The sequence below is a fragment of the Gymnodraco acuticeps genome, unplaced genomic scaffold (assembly GCF_902827175.1).
Source record: "Gymnodraco acuticeps unplaced genomic scaffold, fGymAcu1.1, whole genome shotgun sequence".
Lineage (NCBI taxonomy): Eukaryota > Metazoa > Chordata > Actinopteri > Perciformes > Bathydraconidae > Gymnodraco > Gymnodraco acuticeps.
In genome coordinates this window covers 1,018,702-1,036,567 of record NW_022990865.1, presented here as the reverse complement: position 1 = coordinate 1,036,567, position 17,866 = coordinate 1,018,702, and the positions used below count along the sequence as shown (strand labels likewise).

Below are 17,866 nucleotides of genomic sequence, written 5' to 3'. Positions count from 1 at the left end.
AGTGAAAGTTTACAGAATGATTCCTTATAATATTGCCTAACGGAAGCATATATAATGTGAACAAAATAGGTCCGAGCACTGAGCCCTGTGGCACTCCATGGCTAACTTTGGTTTGCGTGGAAGATTCATCATTGACACGTACAAACTGAGAGCGTTCAGATAGATAGGACCTAAACCAGTCTAAAGCAGTTCCCTGTATGCCAACTAAGTGCTCTAGTCTTTGCAATAAGATATCATGGTCGATAGTATCAAATGCAGCACTGAGATCGAGCAAAACAAGAATAGAGACACGTCCCTTGTCAGAGGCTATTAGAATGTCATTTGTGACTTTAACCAGAGCTGTCTCTGTGCTATGATGTGTTCTAAAGCCAGACTGAAAAGCTTCAAATAAATCTTTGTTTTTTAAGTAATCACACAACTGTTTTGCGACCGCTTTCTCAAGAATTTTTGAGAGGAACGGAAGATTAGAAATAGGTCTATAGTTGGCTAAAACCTCTGGATCGAGGTTGTGCTTTTTAAGAAGCGGTTTTATCACTGCTACTTTGAATGATTGTGGAACATAGCCTGATAATAAAGACATATTCATAATATTTAATAAATAAGTGCTAATTAATGGAAAAACTTCCTTCAACAGCTTAGTTGGAATTGGGTCTAACATGCACGTTGATGGTTTAGAAGAGAGAATCATTGAATTTAATTGTTCAAGGTTTATGGCTGAAAAGCATTCTAGTTTACTATCTAGTGTAATATTAGAACTTACGTTTCCGGGAGCTGTTGATAACACTATACTGGTCAAAGGCAAGAGGTCATTAATTTTGTTTCTAAGAGTAACAATTTTATCGTTAAAAAAGCACATAAAATCATTACTACTGAGTGCTATGGGAATAGAAGGCTCAATCGAGCTGTGGCTTTCTGTCAGCCTGGCTACAGTGCTGAAAAGAAATCTTGCATTATTCTTATTCTCATCTATTAATGAAGAGTAGTAAGCTGCTCTCGCTTTACGCAATGCTTTCTTATATTAATTGAGAGTAATATGCCAAATTAAACGAGATTCTTCAAGTTTAGTAGAACGCCATATCCTTTCAAGTTGTCTCGACTTTTGCTTTATTTTGCGGGTTTCGGCATTATGCCATGGAGCTAGTCTATGTTGTTTTATTTTCTTCTTTTTCAAAGGAGCAACAGAGTCTAATTTTATTCGCAGCGCATCTGTAGCACTATCAACAACATGATCAATTTGGGGTGGTGTACATTTTGTATACGTTTCCTCCCTTACATGCAGACATGCTATCGAGTTAAGTATTGGTGGAATCTCTTCCTTAAATTTGGCTATAGCACTAACAGATAGGTTTCTGCTGCAGGAGCTTTTGACTAATGCTTTGTAGTCTCGTAACAGTACTTCAAAAGTTACTAAGAAATGGTCGGATAAAGCAGGATTATGCGGTTCGACTAATAGTTGCTCAATTTCAATACCATAAGTCAGAACAAGGTCGAGAGTGTGATTATAACAGTGGGTTGGTTTATTTACACTGTGACAAAAACCAACAGAATCTAATATAGAGTTAAATGCAACAGTAAGGCTATTTTTATCATCGTCAACATGAATATTAAAGTCACCTACGATAATTACTTTATCTGTTTTAAGAACCAAAGTTGATAAAAACTCAGAGAATTCAGATAAGAATTCTGAATAAGGACCTGGTGCACGGTACACTGTAACAAATAAGATTGGCTGCAAAGTTTTCCAGGTCGGATGCGTAAGACTAAAAACGAGACTTTCAAAGGAGGTATAATTTAATTTTGGTTTAGTATTGATAAGTAAACTTGAGTCAAAGATGGCTGCAACTCCACCTCCTCGGCCCGTGCCTCGGGCAATATGAGTATTGATATGGCTGGGTGGAGTGGCCTCATTTATGCAGACATATTCTTCATGTCTCAACCAAGTTTCAGTGAGACAGCATATATCAATATTATAATCTGATATGAAATCATTTACCAATATTGCTTTAGATGCTAGAGATCTTATGTTTAAGAGACCACATTTAATATTCCTGTTTTGTTGCACTGTAGTAGTTGTTACATTTACTTTGATTAGGTTATTATGTATGACACCTCTATTAGGTTTTACCTTAACTTGTCCTTGGGCAGACACACACACCGCTAATATTGGGTATTTTATTGGGTTTGGGATTCCTATGGATGACTGCCTAGGAGAGAGCGCAGAGAAGCGTGTAAGACTGCGACTCCGCCTCCTGGTCTCAACTCCAGTTTGTCATGGATTAAGTCCACAAAGCCCTGAAATGTTTGCCGAAATGAGATCGGCACCTTCCAAAGTAGGATGAATGCCGTCTCTCTTAATCAGACCAGGTAGTCACCAACGGAAGACGACAACAAGTGACGTGTCCAAGTCACCAACGGAGGAAGCAGACGACAACAAGTGACGTGTCCAAGTCACCACCAGCACCACACTTGCACTACATACACCAAAACACACTACACACAAGGTGTCACGAGCGAGTGCCAGCTGAGCGGTTCCATATGCCTCTGGTTCCTCGTTTGTGTTACCGGTGTGCGGAGTCTGACTGTCCGTGTCACAAAATCGACCGAGGGAATACACACACACACCCCATGGAGCATTCCCACCTCGTGATGAGGGCTCGCCTGGAAAGACGACAACGCAACCGTGAGCAATGTGGATACTACTGGAGAGCCTGGACAATCATAGAATGGTTCCTCTGCATATTTGCCCTGGCGATCATTTTCGGCCTATTTGGCTTGTTTGATTATCCCAATACTGAAGAAGTGCGTTCCCAGCATGGTATCCTCAGCTTTCGTTCAGTATGCTGCTATTCCATTACAGGACAATCTTACTTTGCGCCACAGCTACGAGAATCGTATACCTTGTACATTCCACCGTACCCCTGTTTGTGAGCAAGAATCAGAAGAGTCTGGTTTCGACACTGCAAAATAATCCATGTGAATCGAGTACCCTCCTCTTATGCTTACATTATATTGGAGTCTGTCCTCCACAAAAACAGCCAGTTTTCTATGATATATTTGTGATGTGTTTACTCAAACCAGCGATGGAGTGTATGCATTGATGTGTTATATCAGTCTATCCTGTCATTATTTTTATTTTTTTATTGATCAAGTATGATCAAAAGGGGAGAATGTAGTGGACATTTTTATTATATCCTTATATGTTTAAACCAAATGCTTCTCATTTCCTGAGATGTGCTGTTTTCTTCTCATACTCTAGTGTGGGTTTTTATTCCCAAGCGCTTCAAGGCCACAGAGCTGATTTGTGAGACTATGTTGAGACTACTCCTCTTCACACAAAGTCTCCCAAGAACTTCCCTATTCTGAGCTCAAGGACAGGTGTCTAATAACAATATGAGACCGTGTGAAGACAGATTTCTGAGCTTCCCGCCCTTTCTTGTATATAAGCTTTGCTTTTCGATTATATCTGCGCACACTCATGCAGACTATGCTATACTCTGTGAGACCTGTGTCTATGTATTGGATCTTATGTATTTGAAGCTTCAAATAAATAACCAGAAAGACAACTCCGTCTGATTCACCATTTATTTGTTTTGATCACTCTGACTTGAGATCAACATTAGTTTGCTGCAGTGGCTCTTTTGATGGTTCCTCGTCAGACGACTCGCTCATCATTTCCTCCTCTGGGCTCCATGGCATATCCCCAGGGTGGTCCATGGTTACAGAAGATGACTCATCATCACTGTGTGCAGGACTGGGCAGTGGAGATTCTGTCTGACACCCCACACTGACCATCCTGGGCTGTACCTGGACAGCTAGAATAAAAATATATATATTATATAATTGTGCCTGCCATAAACAACAACCCTGCCATATAATCTACCTTTACAAAGTTTATGTTCAGGTTTTGTTGACATTCGGGCTGAGATGTTTTAATTCATTTCTATGTTAATTATTGAGGTCATAGCAAGTCTTGGAGTTGTAACATAGACCCTCCAGAAAAACGCGATTCTGCGATGGCAGAATTTACCGCATAATCAGCAAAATGGCGCCGATTTTTAAAAGGCCGCATATTTATCAAAAGGCCGCATAATCCCCGCATTTTTCCACAAAGTTGAGAAAAAAAAGAGTCAACTCGTCTTGACGTGATGATGATGATGATGATGATGACGCGACGTCATCAGCTCGCGCATCACAGAAGGTAAACAACACCGTAGAGTGAACGTGTGGAGCTCACACGAGAGAGAAAACACCAAGATGAAAAAATCTAATCCATCTCATTTACCGACGAACATTTCTGCTAAAGACCGGGCAAAGCAGTTCCCCGATGTCTTGCACGAAAGTGGGGGGAAATTATTGTGCACCCCGTGCAATTGTGTGATGGAGCATAAGAGAACATTGACGGTGACGACCCACTTTGATTCATTCAAACATTCGAAAATGCTTTCTGCTGCTGCGGACAAGAAAGCCAAACAACTCACATTCACCGAGGCATCAACCTCCAAAACCCTTTCGAGGGCTACAAGAAACGAGGTGAGAAGCCTACAAGATTGAAGCTGGTCAGATAACGAACAAGTAAATGAAAACAGAATGAGGCGGAGAAGTGTGTGTGTGTGTGTGCGTGTGTGTGTGTGTGTGTGTGTGTGTGTGTGTGTGTGTGTGAGAGAGTGTGATTAAAATAGCCCAATTGCTTTTACAATAAATAAACATTGAATGTGTTTAATTGAATAGTAAATGGGTTTAACGTTAGTGGCAGGTTGTGTGTGAGAGAGATTAAATAAATAAGACAGCCCAATATTTATTTTTTCCGCATATTTCGCAACTTCCCGCAATTTCACCACATAAAATCACATAAAACCATGTTTGATCGCATAATCAAGGATTTTAGCCCGCATAATCAAGGATTTAAGCCCGCGTTTTTCTGGAGGGTCTAGTAACAGCCTTTATCATACTGAGATGTTTTTCTAATATGTTTTTAACAAGTACAAAAACGATGCAGAGTCTTTACCGCGTTTTGATGTAAAATGAGCACGCTACTTCTGTGTTACATTTACCTGATGAACGATGGAAAGGTCTGAGGTTACACTGTGAGCCACAGTGAAGCACAGATGTTGGCTGAGGAACCAGTGGAGAGATGACCTCTTGCTCTAGGTCTATAAGCCCAGCATCACTGGCTGTAGGTGAATCTGCAGTACTGTTGTCTCCCAAAGTCTTGCAAACACACACATGAAACACATGATTACACATGAAAATAAATAGCAACTGCGCCATTCGCTATGCAAATAAAGTCCCCAGCCAATTCTAGCTAACATTATCCATTATGACTTAGCAAGTGCGTTTAACAAGCTACAGTAGCAACATTAACTTACAGCAATAAATACTAAACACACGTTGCTTGTCATTATTGAAATCATTATACTGACTAATTTTGAAGTTAGCAAACGTTAGAAAAACAATACTTACGGTGCACAGTTCACGTTTTCGTTTTGCTGAATCTCTGACCGACAATCCCGCGCTCTCACTCCCGCCGCTTCCGGCGGCTGCTGCTGCTGCTGCCGGAGCTGTGTGTATCGACGGAACCGCACTAGCTATCAGCCTCACACGGTCCTGGCTTCGATATCCCATACTGCAATCCCTCACATCACTTGACTCATAATCCTCCGGTCGAAAATGAGCGCCACAAACGACCGCGTTTTTCGTCACAGACGCAGCATTGAAGTTCAGTCTCTTTGTCTGCACAAAATGAACCCAGGACCGAAAGCTAGCTAGCTTTCTTTTCCTGTTAGGGAAACTGTGGACTCGATGTCCTGACAGGCTGGTATTTGTGCAACCTGCACAAACACAATACTGCACCATGATTACAAATGGTGAAATACAATGTAAAACTACCGAAAAATACCAGCTCACGAAAACACAACCGCTCAACTCAACGCAACTACTAACTACACCCGCGGTCAGAGAGCGGAGATGTTTACCCTATGTGATGTAATATGACGCGTTTGACGTATGACCTTTAAAAAAAGCCGTTTTTAAGAGCAGAGCTCAAAATTGCTCCTTTCCCTCTGAATTCCTGCCCTTATGTCTCGTAAAACATATCAAATCCTACATTCACTTTTTTTAATTGTAATTTTCAAGCAAGTTTAAGCATAAATGTAGAAAAAACTCTGGCACCATCATACTAATTTGTTTTCTCTAACGTTTCTTCAGATATAGCGGGAAACCATAATGTTGCTTCCTAGCTTTGCGGGGGAGCGCGGCTCCCATACAAAGTCAAGGCCGGTGCAATGTGTTGTTCTGACTACCTCTTTGTGTTCTCTCATGCGGCTTTCACACCAGCGCTTTTCCCTTTCTAGCTCCGAGCGGGAGCTTTTCTGGTTCAGCTCCGGTTTCCCTTTTTTGCTCCCGCTCTGTTCACACCGCCCAGAGCTGCCGCTGCTGCGTCATGACGTCACCGTTTACGTGCCTGGTTCAAAAAATCCAAACCGCGCGGAAATCCCTCACATCGACAACAACAACGGCCGATTGTATTGAAGCGCTGTTCGCTTTGGTTATCCTCTTACGAAACAAAATGGAAGGCATCGGACGACTTTACAAGGGACGACTTTACTTGGAACTTTACAAACATCACACGCAGGCATTTTGTTGTTGTTCAGGAGGTTGATCCCGCCCATGCCCCTGCCCCCGCCTCGACGTAAGAGAGACGTAAGCGACGCCACCTCTTAGCTCCGAAGCTCTTGCCTCTTGACCGACAATTTTTTGAAGCTGGAAATGAACCGGATTCCTGAGCTAAGAGGCGGCGCCTCTGCGGTGTGAACAGAAAAAAACGGTACTTTACAGGTATAAAATACATGGATAAAAAGCCATACTGCAGTTAAAATGTGAACAACTCATCCAAATGCAGCGTCAAAAAGAAAAGTTTTTAGTCCCGATTTAAAAATATTAGTAATGTGGTTGGGGCAAAAAGGGGACGAGGAGGAGAGTGTTGTGGTGAGACAGTAACAGCTGGGCTGGGAGAGGATTTCCTTGCCGGCTCAGGGCCCGGAAAACTTCCCGAGTGTCTCATCACGGCCTCCTTGAGAAGTTTAAGACGTGAGGAGGTCGCCAGAAGGGATGAGGGACGCCGAGTTGACTTCTCAGTGGCCTGGGAAGCAGCACAAATACTGTTGCAGGAGTTGCAGTGTCGGCAGGGTGCTAATCTGGACGGGTCAGTGCCGCGGGAGCATCAGCTGGATAGACCGGATCGTCTGACAGGGTCGTGAAGCGGTTCTGAAGGCATAGGCGAGGCGGTGAAGTCTCCCCATTCAATAAGCTCCTGCGCACTGTTAGGGAAATAATTATCATAGACGCCAAGATGTGACATACAGGACAAACCTTGACGTCTGTTTACCTCCTTTAAGGACACAGGCTGCTTCAGCCAATAATGTTATTGTTCCCATTCTGTGACCGGTCAATACTGGGTCACAGATGGTCTGTATTGTGGGTACACTGGGACACTTCCTTCTCTGTTGTCTGAGGACTCCAGGGCATGACATATCCAAGGCCATAAGTGGCGGAAGCTGGTAACTTAGTGTGCCCAAACTATCTAAAGCTATCTTATCAAAACATGTTGATGACTCTGTGGAACCAGGTAAATGGGCTAGCAAGAGAGAGGCTCTCGAGAATTGACGTGGCAACCCACCCGTGCAGTCTCACCGGGACTGCTGTGACTTGTGATGTGAATCCTCCGGCCGTAACTCCAAATAAACCTCCAGTGTTTGACATCAAAAGCTCCTGCTCCACCGTGTCTCCTTCCTGAGTCGGTGACTCCCAATGCATTGCTACACAGAAGTTTCCCTTACAATTTGGCGTTGTCGGCAGGATGCCAATAAATCTTCAGAGCTGGTAAGTGTGATTTTCAAATCTACATTTGGACATTGCCTTACCAGAATCTGTGATTGACGGTATCCTAAAATTACCTGTGAAACTGGGCAGCTGTGTTTCGTTTTTGGTTAATGAACATTTGGGGATGATAAACCCAGGGAATCAGTGTCTGGGGACTCAGTCCTGGCTGATTTCCTCTGTGTGTGCTGCTCAGGACGGAAGTGCCATAGAAGCATACACAGCTCATGTTTAGAGATACCTTAAAGAAAGGCATCAGTGAAGTGGAGCTTCTGTGTGAATTGAAAGCAATGTAAAAGATTTGTATTGGACAAATCGCCGGATTCTGAGGATTTTAGCGGCCAAACATAGCAGTTGAAAATAAGCAGCCAGAGATATTTACTGCTACCGCCTCTCTGTAAAAACACGGCTCCAGCTGCAGCCCCGGGTGTGTGTGTGTAAAACCTCCCCGTGTGTGTGGGGCTGGAGCAGTGCAGGCTGAGAGGGAGAAAGTCACAGCTTATTGCCTATAGGCTTTAACTCACAACACCGCCGTCTCTATTGCAACGGGACGGTCTAAAAGCACCTGTTGTTTAGGACCGCTTTCTCATGGTTAGACGGGCCAGCACGAGGTGCGTGCATCACCAGATGCGCCACAGTTCCCTAGACATTGAGGAGCAAGTGGCGGTCAGGGGTGCATACATACAATTATAGGCTAATTGATCACAGGTGGGTAGTGGCAAGCAAGCGTAGAGCAAACTGTGTTTCATTTTGAAGTGAACTCGATAGCAAGTATATATAGGCTGGTCGTATCGGACTACAGTCAACTGGGCTGTCGTTTGGAGAGAAAGGGCAGGGAGAAAAGTCTGTGGGCTCCGATCGGGGGGGCACAGCGCCACTAGAAAAGAGTAGTGGTTGTCGCAAGAGGATAAGCTAGTTATCGCTCTTGGACGGCTTTTAGGCACCGATCTATGACTTGTATACAAGGGTGAGGCGTGAGACAAGACGCCCCACTGGAGATAATTCCCCACCCCCTTTGAAACCTCTTAATTCGGACTAAATTGAGCTGGATGAGCTTTGCTGTCGCGCTGGTGTTTATTACGAGTTCATGTTTTGTTTGTATGGGGGGTCTATATTGGTTTGTCTACCCGCCGTCTTGTGTATGTATTGTTACAACTAATAATGAATCAGTACAGGGTAAAATGAACTAAACTTTAGTTATCTCACCAAAAGTAAATGACCTGAAAAAAATAAATAATATAAAGATGCAAAGCAAAATTCTGGTCGTATAAATGTGCTGCCAAATGAAAATAAATAGCAAAAGAGTGTTTTTATGTCCTGCCTCTGAGTGTGCAGGGGAAAATGTAAACAAGAAGCCCACTGTTCAAGGTGAGCGCTAGGTGTAAGAAGAAAAGAAGATTATATTGCTTTAAGAATCCATTCTTAAATGGTATTGCTGGAATGTTAAGATATCTTTGTGACCTTGTATAAACCCTATGCCCGTCCTGCGCCCCGAGACCCTCAGAGACCTGCCTGAGGAGATCAGAGTTGCAAAATCTGTTTTTTTAGGTCAATGTTGTATTATTTGTTTAAATTATTCTTAAATCTATATATTGTATGGTAATAATGAATAAAAACGTAATGTATTGAACACATTCCGAAACAAAGCAGATAAGACAGAACAAGACTCAGACATAATACTAATTGTTGTTGAAAACTTTTGCGCTGTTGTTGCAAAATGGAAACTGTGTTGATTGTCTGTTCCAACTGGCCACTGGAATCAGAGAATTCATATAAGTTGAAGTTCAATTACAGTTTTAAAAATAATTTAACATTCTTTATTAAACTGCTTATGAACAACAGAGTAAAGGTTGCTGGTTAAGCCAGGATCAATATATTTGTTGAAGTTTTTATTATGTGCATAATAAATGTGTTAAATTAATTGAGCAATTCTTTAAAAGTATAATGTTGCAATTTCTTTAAAATAAGTAATCACAGTTAAAAAATAGATGTTGTTTTCCAAGGGCCTCTCTTTCACAGGCCCACACTTTGAATCATAACACTTCCAAGTCCTACAGAGATCAGTATCACCAGTTGCAAGCCAAATCCAGGGGTTCTACTCGAGCCCACTTTTAAATACCATAAAGAAAAGTATTGAACCCAGCTCGAGCTAAATGTGAAATTTATTTAATTAATGTGCAAGTGTTTTGATTTATTTAAAATGTTCCAGTTTAGCTTCCTTCGAGTTTAGTGTAAACAACATATTGGTTCTCATAACATTCTCACTGCTGTGCTGTCCCAAATGTTTTAAACCTTGGGCAGACAACCACACACAACCACCACACACACACACACACACACACACACACACACACACACACACACACACACACACACACACACACACACACACACACACACACACACACACACACACACACACACACACACACACACACACACACACACACACACACACACACACACACACACACACACACACACACACACACACACACACACACACACACACACACACACACACACACACACACACACACACACACACACACACACACACACACACACACACCACACACACACACACACACACACACACACACACACACACACACACACACACACACACACACACACACACACACACACACACACACACACACACACACACACACACACACACACACACTTTGGATAAGTATTCACTTTATCCAAATTGTAAATTGTTGACTTCTTTAAAGTTATTAGTAGTTCAAGATTAATTATTAAATTAAATTAGGTACATAACATAGAATAAACAAAATAACTTTGATTTGATGATTTTGTTCACAACATTAGACCTTGTCCTCTAATCTCTACTAGAATAAGATACGTGTGCATGTTTGGGTGTATTAACACTCCTGTAATGTACCTAATCTTGTTATCCTTTTCATTACAGAGCTGGGAAAATGGTGTATTGCTTAGATTCTGATCCGTGCAAGTCCAATTTTGACTGACTTTAGTTATAATGATAATGTTAATTTGATTTCAACCCATAAGTAATTATTTAGATTAACTCAACATTTCACATGATGGATTAGTGTTCCACATTTATTTTCCCCACTCATTTATTGTGCAATTAGGCCAATGGTAAAGAGAGACATTGATGACCTTGTGTCCCTTTTTGTTGGTACGTGGTTCCATTTGGTCTATGACCTCGGACGACTTCACTAAGAGTCACCCAGTTCTGACAGTCCGGCTGAGTGCAGTCACAGAGATGCTATGGCTGCTCTACATGAAATGACATTAATGGTCTGGTCCGAGAATGGACACCATTTCCTGCTCCCAGAGACAATGCCGCTCCTCAAACTGAACAATACTGTCTCACGTGGGCCACTCCCCCCACCAAGCCATGAACTGAAAGCTTTGAACACCTGGAAGCCTCCCGGTCACACCAGCACCAACCCTTGGGTCAGTCAGATGGGACTAACGGCTTAACTTAGGGCATTTGGTTCAGAAATATGACTCTCGTTACCGCAGAGTGGGTTGTTTTTTTAAGGCTATTCATACTGCTATGCAGAGGATGCCTGTAGGTTGGCAAGCTGTTAAAAGCCCTTACTATTTTTAAAAATAGGCCTAATGTCAGGGGCCTCTTAGTTCTACATGTATTCACATTTATATGGACAATGTTTCCACCTGGTAAAACTAAAGGCTACACGGTACTCAGGCTACAATACGACCATTCTGTTCTGCTCTAACGATTCAATTGATAGATTCTACATCAAAACAATTAGCTCTTATTGTTTCCAATGATAATGTCATTTTAAGTGGAGGAATGCAAACCTGTTTTCAAATGTAAGGTTTTGAATGTGTTTGACATTTCTCAGTAATAACACCCTCAGACACCCACTATCATTCATGCTATGCCTTCAGTGGTAACTCAGATGTTAAGGGGAAGAAGCTTTTCCTCCCAAATCAGATATGCTTTGTTTTTCAACAAAGGTATACAGTTCCTGCATAATATATGTTTCTCACAATTGTTTTTTTGTAAGCTGCACACAGGTGATACTGAGTCTTCTCGAGTAATAGATTACACCATGCTTAAATAGACTCCTAAGTTATTATTTCATATGTGACATATGTAAGAAAAGGGGAGGGAAGAGTCAATTATATTGAGTAATTGATTTTATATTGGAACATTTATTTCTCAAACCTGTTTTATGGAAGAGGAAAATATTTCTGATAAACTAATCTTTTATCAAACGGTAAATGGTGAATTAATATAACATTTAGAATCATTGAGAAGGGGTGATATCCGCAGGGGCTAGCTCACATTTAACTTAAAATAACATTTCTCTACTTTGGACTGATGAGTATATGATTCTTGCATGTTAAATGACTAACACAAACCTTACATTTATGCATGTGCATGTGTTAGGAAGGCTCCCAAATAATTCTGAGGGGCCTATCCTATTTTTGTATTTAAATGATAATGTGCTAATCCATTACTTTGAGTTGTCTGCACTCAGGAAAACATCCCTATCAAGTGTTAACCCAATAACTAGGACAGCTCTGAAGGCCAAGGGTCAGAGAGAGAGGGTCACACTCCCCGGCTGCAGAGGACACCCCCATCCACGGGCAAGGAGGCACAAGGTTGTTCGAGATGAGAGGATTCTAATCTTCAACTATCTGAGGAGATGGGATGCTTCTTCCCCATTCTGCGCGGTGGGCTCAGGCAGACAACCCTGCGGGACGAGCGAGGACTTCAGAGGCTACATACAAGGTTCCTTGTTTCTTGGAGGACCAGATGTCTTCCTAACCTCTCCCATCACGGGGGGAGACCTGGATGCGCCACTTGGGAATACGCAGTTTTGTCTGGCACTGCTCTCAAGTAGATAGCAGAAGGAATGCAGGCGGATGAGCCTCCGTTTCACTGGGGGGATCAACTACAGTGCTCACTGAATGAGCCACAAAAGCAGAGCAATTGGGGGGTTGAAATATGGCGCTCTGATGACGAAGAGTTTGAGCCAATCAGCACCTCAGTGCTAATCTACAGTATCAGGATGCCTTTACACACACCAGACACTCTTTGTCATAAAGAGAGGAGGAGAACGAGTCAGAAAGACTGAAGGACACGTTTTTCCAGCTCTCGTACAAAGAGGAACTTTGAATTGATTTTATATCTTGGATGGTTACATATGTACAATTAATGACTGTCTTTATATTTCCAATGACCAGACATGTGTTGAATAGTGGCGATTAATATATTTTTGCCGGATCAGATTACACTTTCACACTAAACAAAATTAATTCAGATTATAAAGTATTGAATCATAAGATATTTCTACTATTATCACAGATAATGTTAATATCCTTAATCGTCCAGCAATCAGGCTTAACAACACTACTCTTTAATGTATTATCCATGCATAGAAAGACCTACAATGATGTTTCAAGTACTGGATTAATTTCAGTTTTGGCCCAAAACTAATATTTATAATATTTCATATAACATTTATGTAGCATATTTGATCCTCAAATTAGAGAAGTATAATTTAAAGAAATTGATATTCTATATTTAACATTAGATAAACACAGAAGAATCCTTTCCAAGTACCATAAGTAGCTCAGGTAAGTATGGCTAATAGGAATAATTGATAGACTTAATTTGGTACAGATCAGTGGTAGCATTTACAAATGTAATAATTCAAGGTTTAAAAATGTGTAATCCTTCCTTTCCAGGTTTTTACAAAAGTCTTTGAATATTTGCCTAACTTTTCCTTTTCAGATTTTGAACAATGTACTTGACTAAAATGAATGTATTGATTTCACTAAGTGCCTTACTCTTGACTAAAGCGTATTTAAGTAAACGGTAAAAGTAATCCTAAAATTGAGGACACTGCACTTTTGCAGATTACAGATTGATCAAATCACCATTGTGAATTCTATACTCTAACTGTGAATTTTTAGCTGGATCTCTTACGATCCTGAGTTTTAAAATGCTTTTGACTAGTGATTGCCTTGAAGTAAATCTTTAAAGAGGCAAGCTGGTTTTGATTTTATAGTTTGATGAATGAAATTAACTAATGGTAAATGATAAAAGATATTAGTTTAAAACAAATATTTAGCCATTGTGCACCTGTGTTTTATGTGTGTTCATTATTATGCTTTTGGGGTGATTGAGTCTATTCCAAACTCACAGCCACATAAATGAGCACAATAAGCTTATAATATAATAATAAGAATCAGTCTTTCTAATCTTATATACAAATAGACTCCACAGCATGAATGAACCCAGTCCAATTGAATGCATCAAGTGAAATGCCTATACCCAGAGTTCTTAACACTAATATGGAAACAGTCAAATGTAAACCAGATACAAATCTAGTGCCTTCCATCTTAATGCTACATAAAAAACACACACAAACTTGTAATCTCAGTATATCACAGCACAATTTCACAGACCTTGTCTTTGTGTTAGCTTGTAGCTTCCATGCCTCTCCAGCTCTTCTCCTGTCTCCAAGGGCTCCCAGCAGTGCCTCCAAATTCTTAAAACCCAGAGACCAGGATAAACTGAAAAGAGTCCAAGGAAGCTTATAAAAGTTAACAGCATTTAATTAAACAAAATAGTGCGATGATATACAAATGAGACTCTGCTTGGAGGCGCTCTCCCCAAGCCGCATGCTAATGATAACCGGAAATGAAGAATTTTCAGAATAAAAGTTTTAAGTTAAAAGTTAGTGTGAATTTCCGGTTTTTCAGACTAAAACAGCTTTAAATTAAAACCCTGAATTTAATTTAAATTACGCCAAATCAACATTGATTTTAATTTCTTACAGGGGACACAAACGGGATTTCGAAAAGTGTCACGGTTAAACTCCTTATGAAGTGGTGAGGTGCCGCTCCACATTGCTTTTCTTCCCGACTGGAACGCTGTTGTGTGTGAGAGCGTTTCACATGTGTGTATGAGAGATTTTTACATATGTCTGTAAATTATTTTAGTTTCAGTTGTGTGTGTGTGTGAGCAGGCTCGGATTGGCCATCGGGAGATTCGGGACTTTTCCCGGTGGGCCGCTGCCGTTGGTGGGCTGCTGGCTGCTGCCTTCGGTGGGCCGCTGGCTCTGGCATAGGTGGGCCGTGGACTTTCACAGCGCCGCTGTGAAAGTCAACCGCCGTTGCGAGTCTCCGGCTGTAACAGTCCACTACCGCCCATGAGGACCAAGGTTCGATTCCGGCCTGAGGTAAATGTATTTCAAAAATAAATAAAAGAAAAAAATAATGAAAACAAATAAATCTCCCGTGCATCGCATCCATTCGCGACCCACCTATCACATCTCTTTGCCCCACCAGTGGGGCACGCCCCACACTTTGAGAAATGCTGCATTAGAGGTTTTGTGTTGAACATGAAGTTAGCTAACGGTACGTCCACACAGCGGCGTGCATTGTAGGGACCGTTTTTTTCTACTCAATTATACAGACCATTGTTGAGGAGATGCTAAACATACTGTAAATGAGTTGGGTCCGACATATACTTTGAGTAATGTTACTTTGCTGCTAAAAAATGAAACATTATCAGATGAGGACATCACCAAAGTGTGTGAGTCTGTCAGGGGATTTGATCTGTTCTTTGCATGTCGTACGTATGTACACACTGCTCTGGTATTAATTAAAAATATAATTGTAAAATGTAAGCCTCTCGCTCTTGTCATCGTTCAGGCTTTGCATTTGAACTCCTATGACTGGTTGTGGACTTGAAGGGAACGACTTCCTAGCCCTCCTGACATCCAGGAAAAAGGTGAGATTCTAATCCATTTCAATGCCAAAATCAAGTTATTGTTTTTAACTTTTTTAAATATGATTTTTTGGGGAATTTCAGTTTTATTGGATAGTAGAGATCTACTGGAAACAGTGGAGAGGGAGGAGATGATATGCAGCAAAAGGCCGAGCCGGATGGTTGTTGCTCTGTGTGGAATGTGTTCTATCAGGTAAAGCACTTTGGTACCCAGATATTTATGGTATTAAGTTTGAATGTAGCCTTTGGAATGTAATTTCCAACAGTGCATTGTAAAGACTGAAAAAACAGGCTCAGGTTAAAGCTTGACATGATTTGGTCTTTTACTTCAGAGGATGTTTGTCCTCCTGTGTTGTTTTATTTCCTTATCTTTCTTTCACCTTGTAACATCTACCAATGGTTGTACATGACATAGATCTCCTCCACCTCTTTGCTGTCCTACTAGTCAATCCTTCTGATCAGAGCCTTTCCTGAATAGTGGTAAGTTGTTTTATACTTCAGTGTACGTTAATTTAGCAACTTAATGCTTTACCGCTGTTGAATAAACCCTATATTGCTAGTGATTTTATTAAAACTATGATTTGCAATCTTTTTTATTCCAATTACAATAATCTTTTTGTTATAATTGTAAAACACATCTTAACATCCATCAGCAATCAATACAACAAATCATCCAACACTAAATAGAAGAAATCTGGACATATTTATTTTGATACAGCAGCATGTGTTGGGACTGCTCATTGATGTCATCAAGAGCCATTGAGTCTACCTTTTGTAGTTGGCCTCTTAGAATGTTTATAATTTCTTTGTCTCTTAACATTCCTATAATCATTTGTTTTTTTATTGTTGGTATTGTTTTGTTCTTTATTTTTGTTGTTGTAATCACTTTGCAATTGTGTAAGTGCTATATAAATAGTTATACTAATATTATTGTTGTTACCATCATTACTATTAATACAAATGTTTTCTTTGTTTTCTTTATTTATCGCTGCAGAAAGGATCATGCCAGCCCACATCAAACACCTGATCAAGAAGTTGTGAATCGCCAGGCAGAAGAGATGAAAACACCTGTTCAAAGTTCCAGTTTCCTGTACATGGAACCATGCCTGTATGGGACTCTGTTCCACATGTCTTCAGTCAGTTCTGGACCCTATGACTCGGACACTAGTTCTACCAAGGCTCATTAGAGTTAAGCAGTGAGAGGAGTGGAGTTATCTTTGTATTTAGGCTGGAAGTTGACAAAAGTGATCAAGTGCTGATGCTTATAATGATCCGATTAATTTGATATTGATTGTCTGCCAATACCGAATCCTGATCAGATTCTTCTATTTCCCAGATAATATAGCTGCACCGTGTACACCAGCTCTATTTGTTTTTGCCATTGCAGGGGTAGACATTAAGGGTAAAATTCCACTGGCCCGGAGCATTCGTCCAAAAAATAGACTAATAATGAAGAAAATGAACACATTTGTTGCAATAGTAATTTATGCACAAACTACATTACTACTTGTTCTACAACATTTGGATCATCAGTTCTTCCTAATTTTCCTCAATTGTTCATATTTGGTTTATTAAAATAATGATATTGTGGTCATTGTTAAAAAACGTCTGCTATTATTATGAGTATTATTATTTGTATAATGCGCTTTCTGCCTTCCTGTCATTAGGAGTTAGACATGTAAGGGCTATGTAATAGATTAGATTAGAACCTTCATTATCCTAAACTTCTGGGAGTGTTACTGTTTTTGTTACCATTTAAATATTGAATTATATTCATTACTTTTATTTTAAATCAAATGCACCTGTTTTAGATCATATATTTATTTTTGATGTGTAGGTTGATTTGCAGGTTGGTTGTTATTTGTATAACTATTGTATTGTTACTGTGTATTTTATTATATTAACTAGCTATTTATTAAATTAAAATACTGTTATGAACACTATACAAATACTATGCTCCATTCAAAATAAACCTCTTTAAACCACGTTAATAAAGTTTTAATGAAGTTGACTACAGCAAATTCATATTTGTTAGTACTTTCATGTCAATTGGGCAAACATATGATACATTAAATGATCATGAGGATGATGATTACAAATTGTTTGTTTGAGCCGGGCTGCATTTCCTGATGAAAAAACAAACCGATTGTTTTTGTAGTTGTAGCTTTGTAAACGCCAACGTGGATTAATGAACATTATTTTGTTAAATAAAAACATGGT

General features: G+C 40.4%; 1 protein-coding gene across 1 annotated transcript; it reads right to left on the bottom strand.

The window, feature by feature from the left end:
* Nucleotides 1-3,149: 3,149 nt before the first annotated feature.
* Nucleotides 3,150-6,280, bottom strand: LOC117557453 (THAP domain-containing protein 10-like). Its single transcript, XM_034233291.1, has 3 exons — nucleotides 5,461-6,280; nucleotides 5,052-5,208; nucleotides 3,150-3,812 (listed from the first exon to the last, which is right to left on the bottom strand). Exons 1-3 carry the CDS (start codon nucleotides 5,851-5,853, stop codon nucleotides 3,595-3,597), a joined length of 768 nt encoding a protein of 255 aa, XP_034089182.1. The 5' UTR covers nucleotides 5,854-6,280; the 3' UTR covers nucleotides 3,150-3,594.
* Between the last annotated feature and the right edge of the window lie 11,586 nt (nucleotides 6,281-17,866).

What these genes read in the sequence shown, in the direction of transcription:
- LOC117557453 (XM_034233291.1), bottom strand. Translation starts at nt 5,853, where the DNA reads ATGGTGCAGTATTGTGTTTGTGCAGGTTGCACAAATACCAGCCTGTCA. An exon ending in GAAAACGTGAACTGTGCACC is followed by an intron (nt 5,209 to 5,460) that starts GTAAGTATTGTT and finishes TGTGTTTGCAAG; the next exon opens with ACTTTGGGAGACAACAGTAC. An exon ending in ACCTTTCCATCGTTCATCAG is followed by an intron (nt 3,813 to 5,051) that starts GTAAATGTAACA and finishes TTTTTATTCTAG; the next exon opens with CTGTCCAGGTACAGCCCAGG.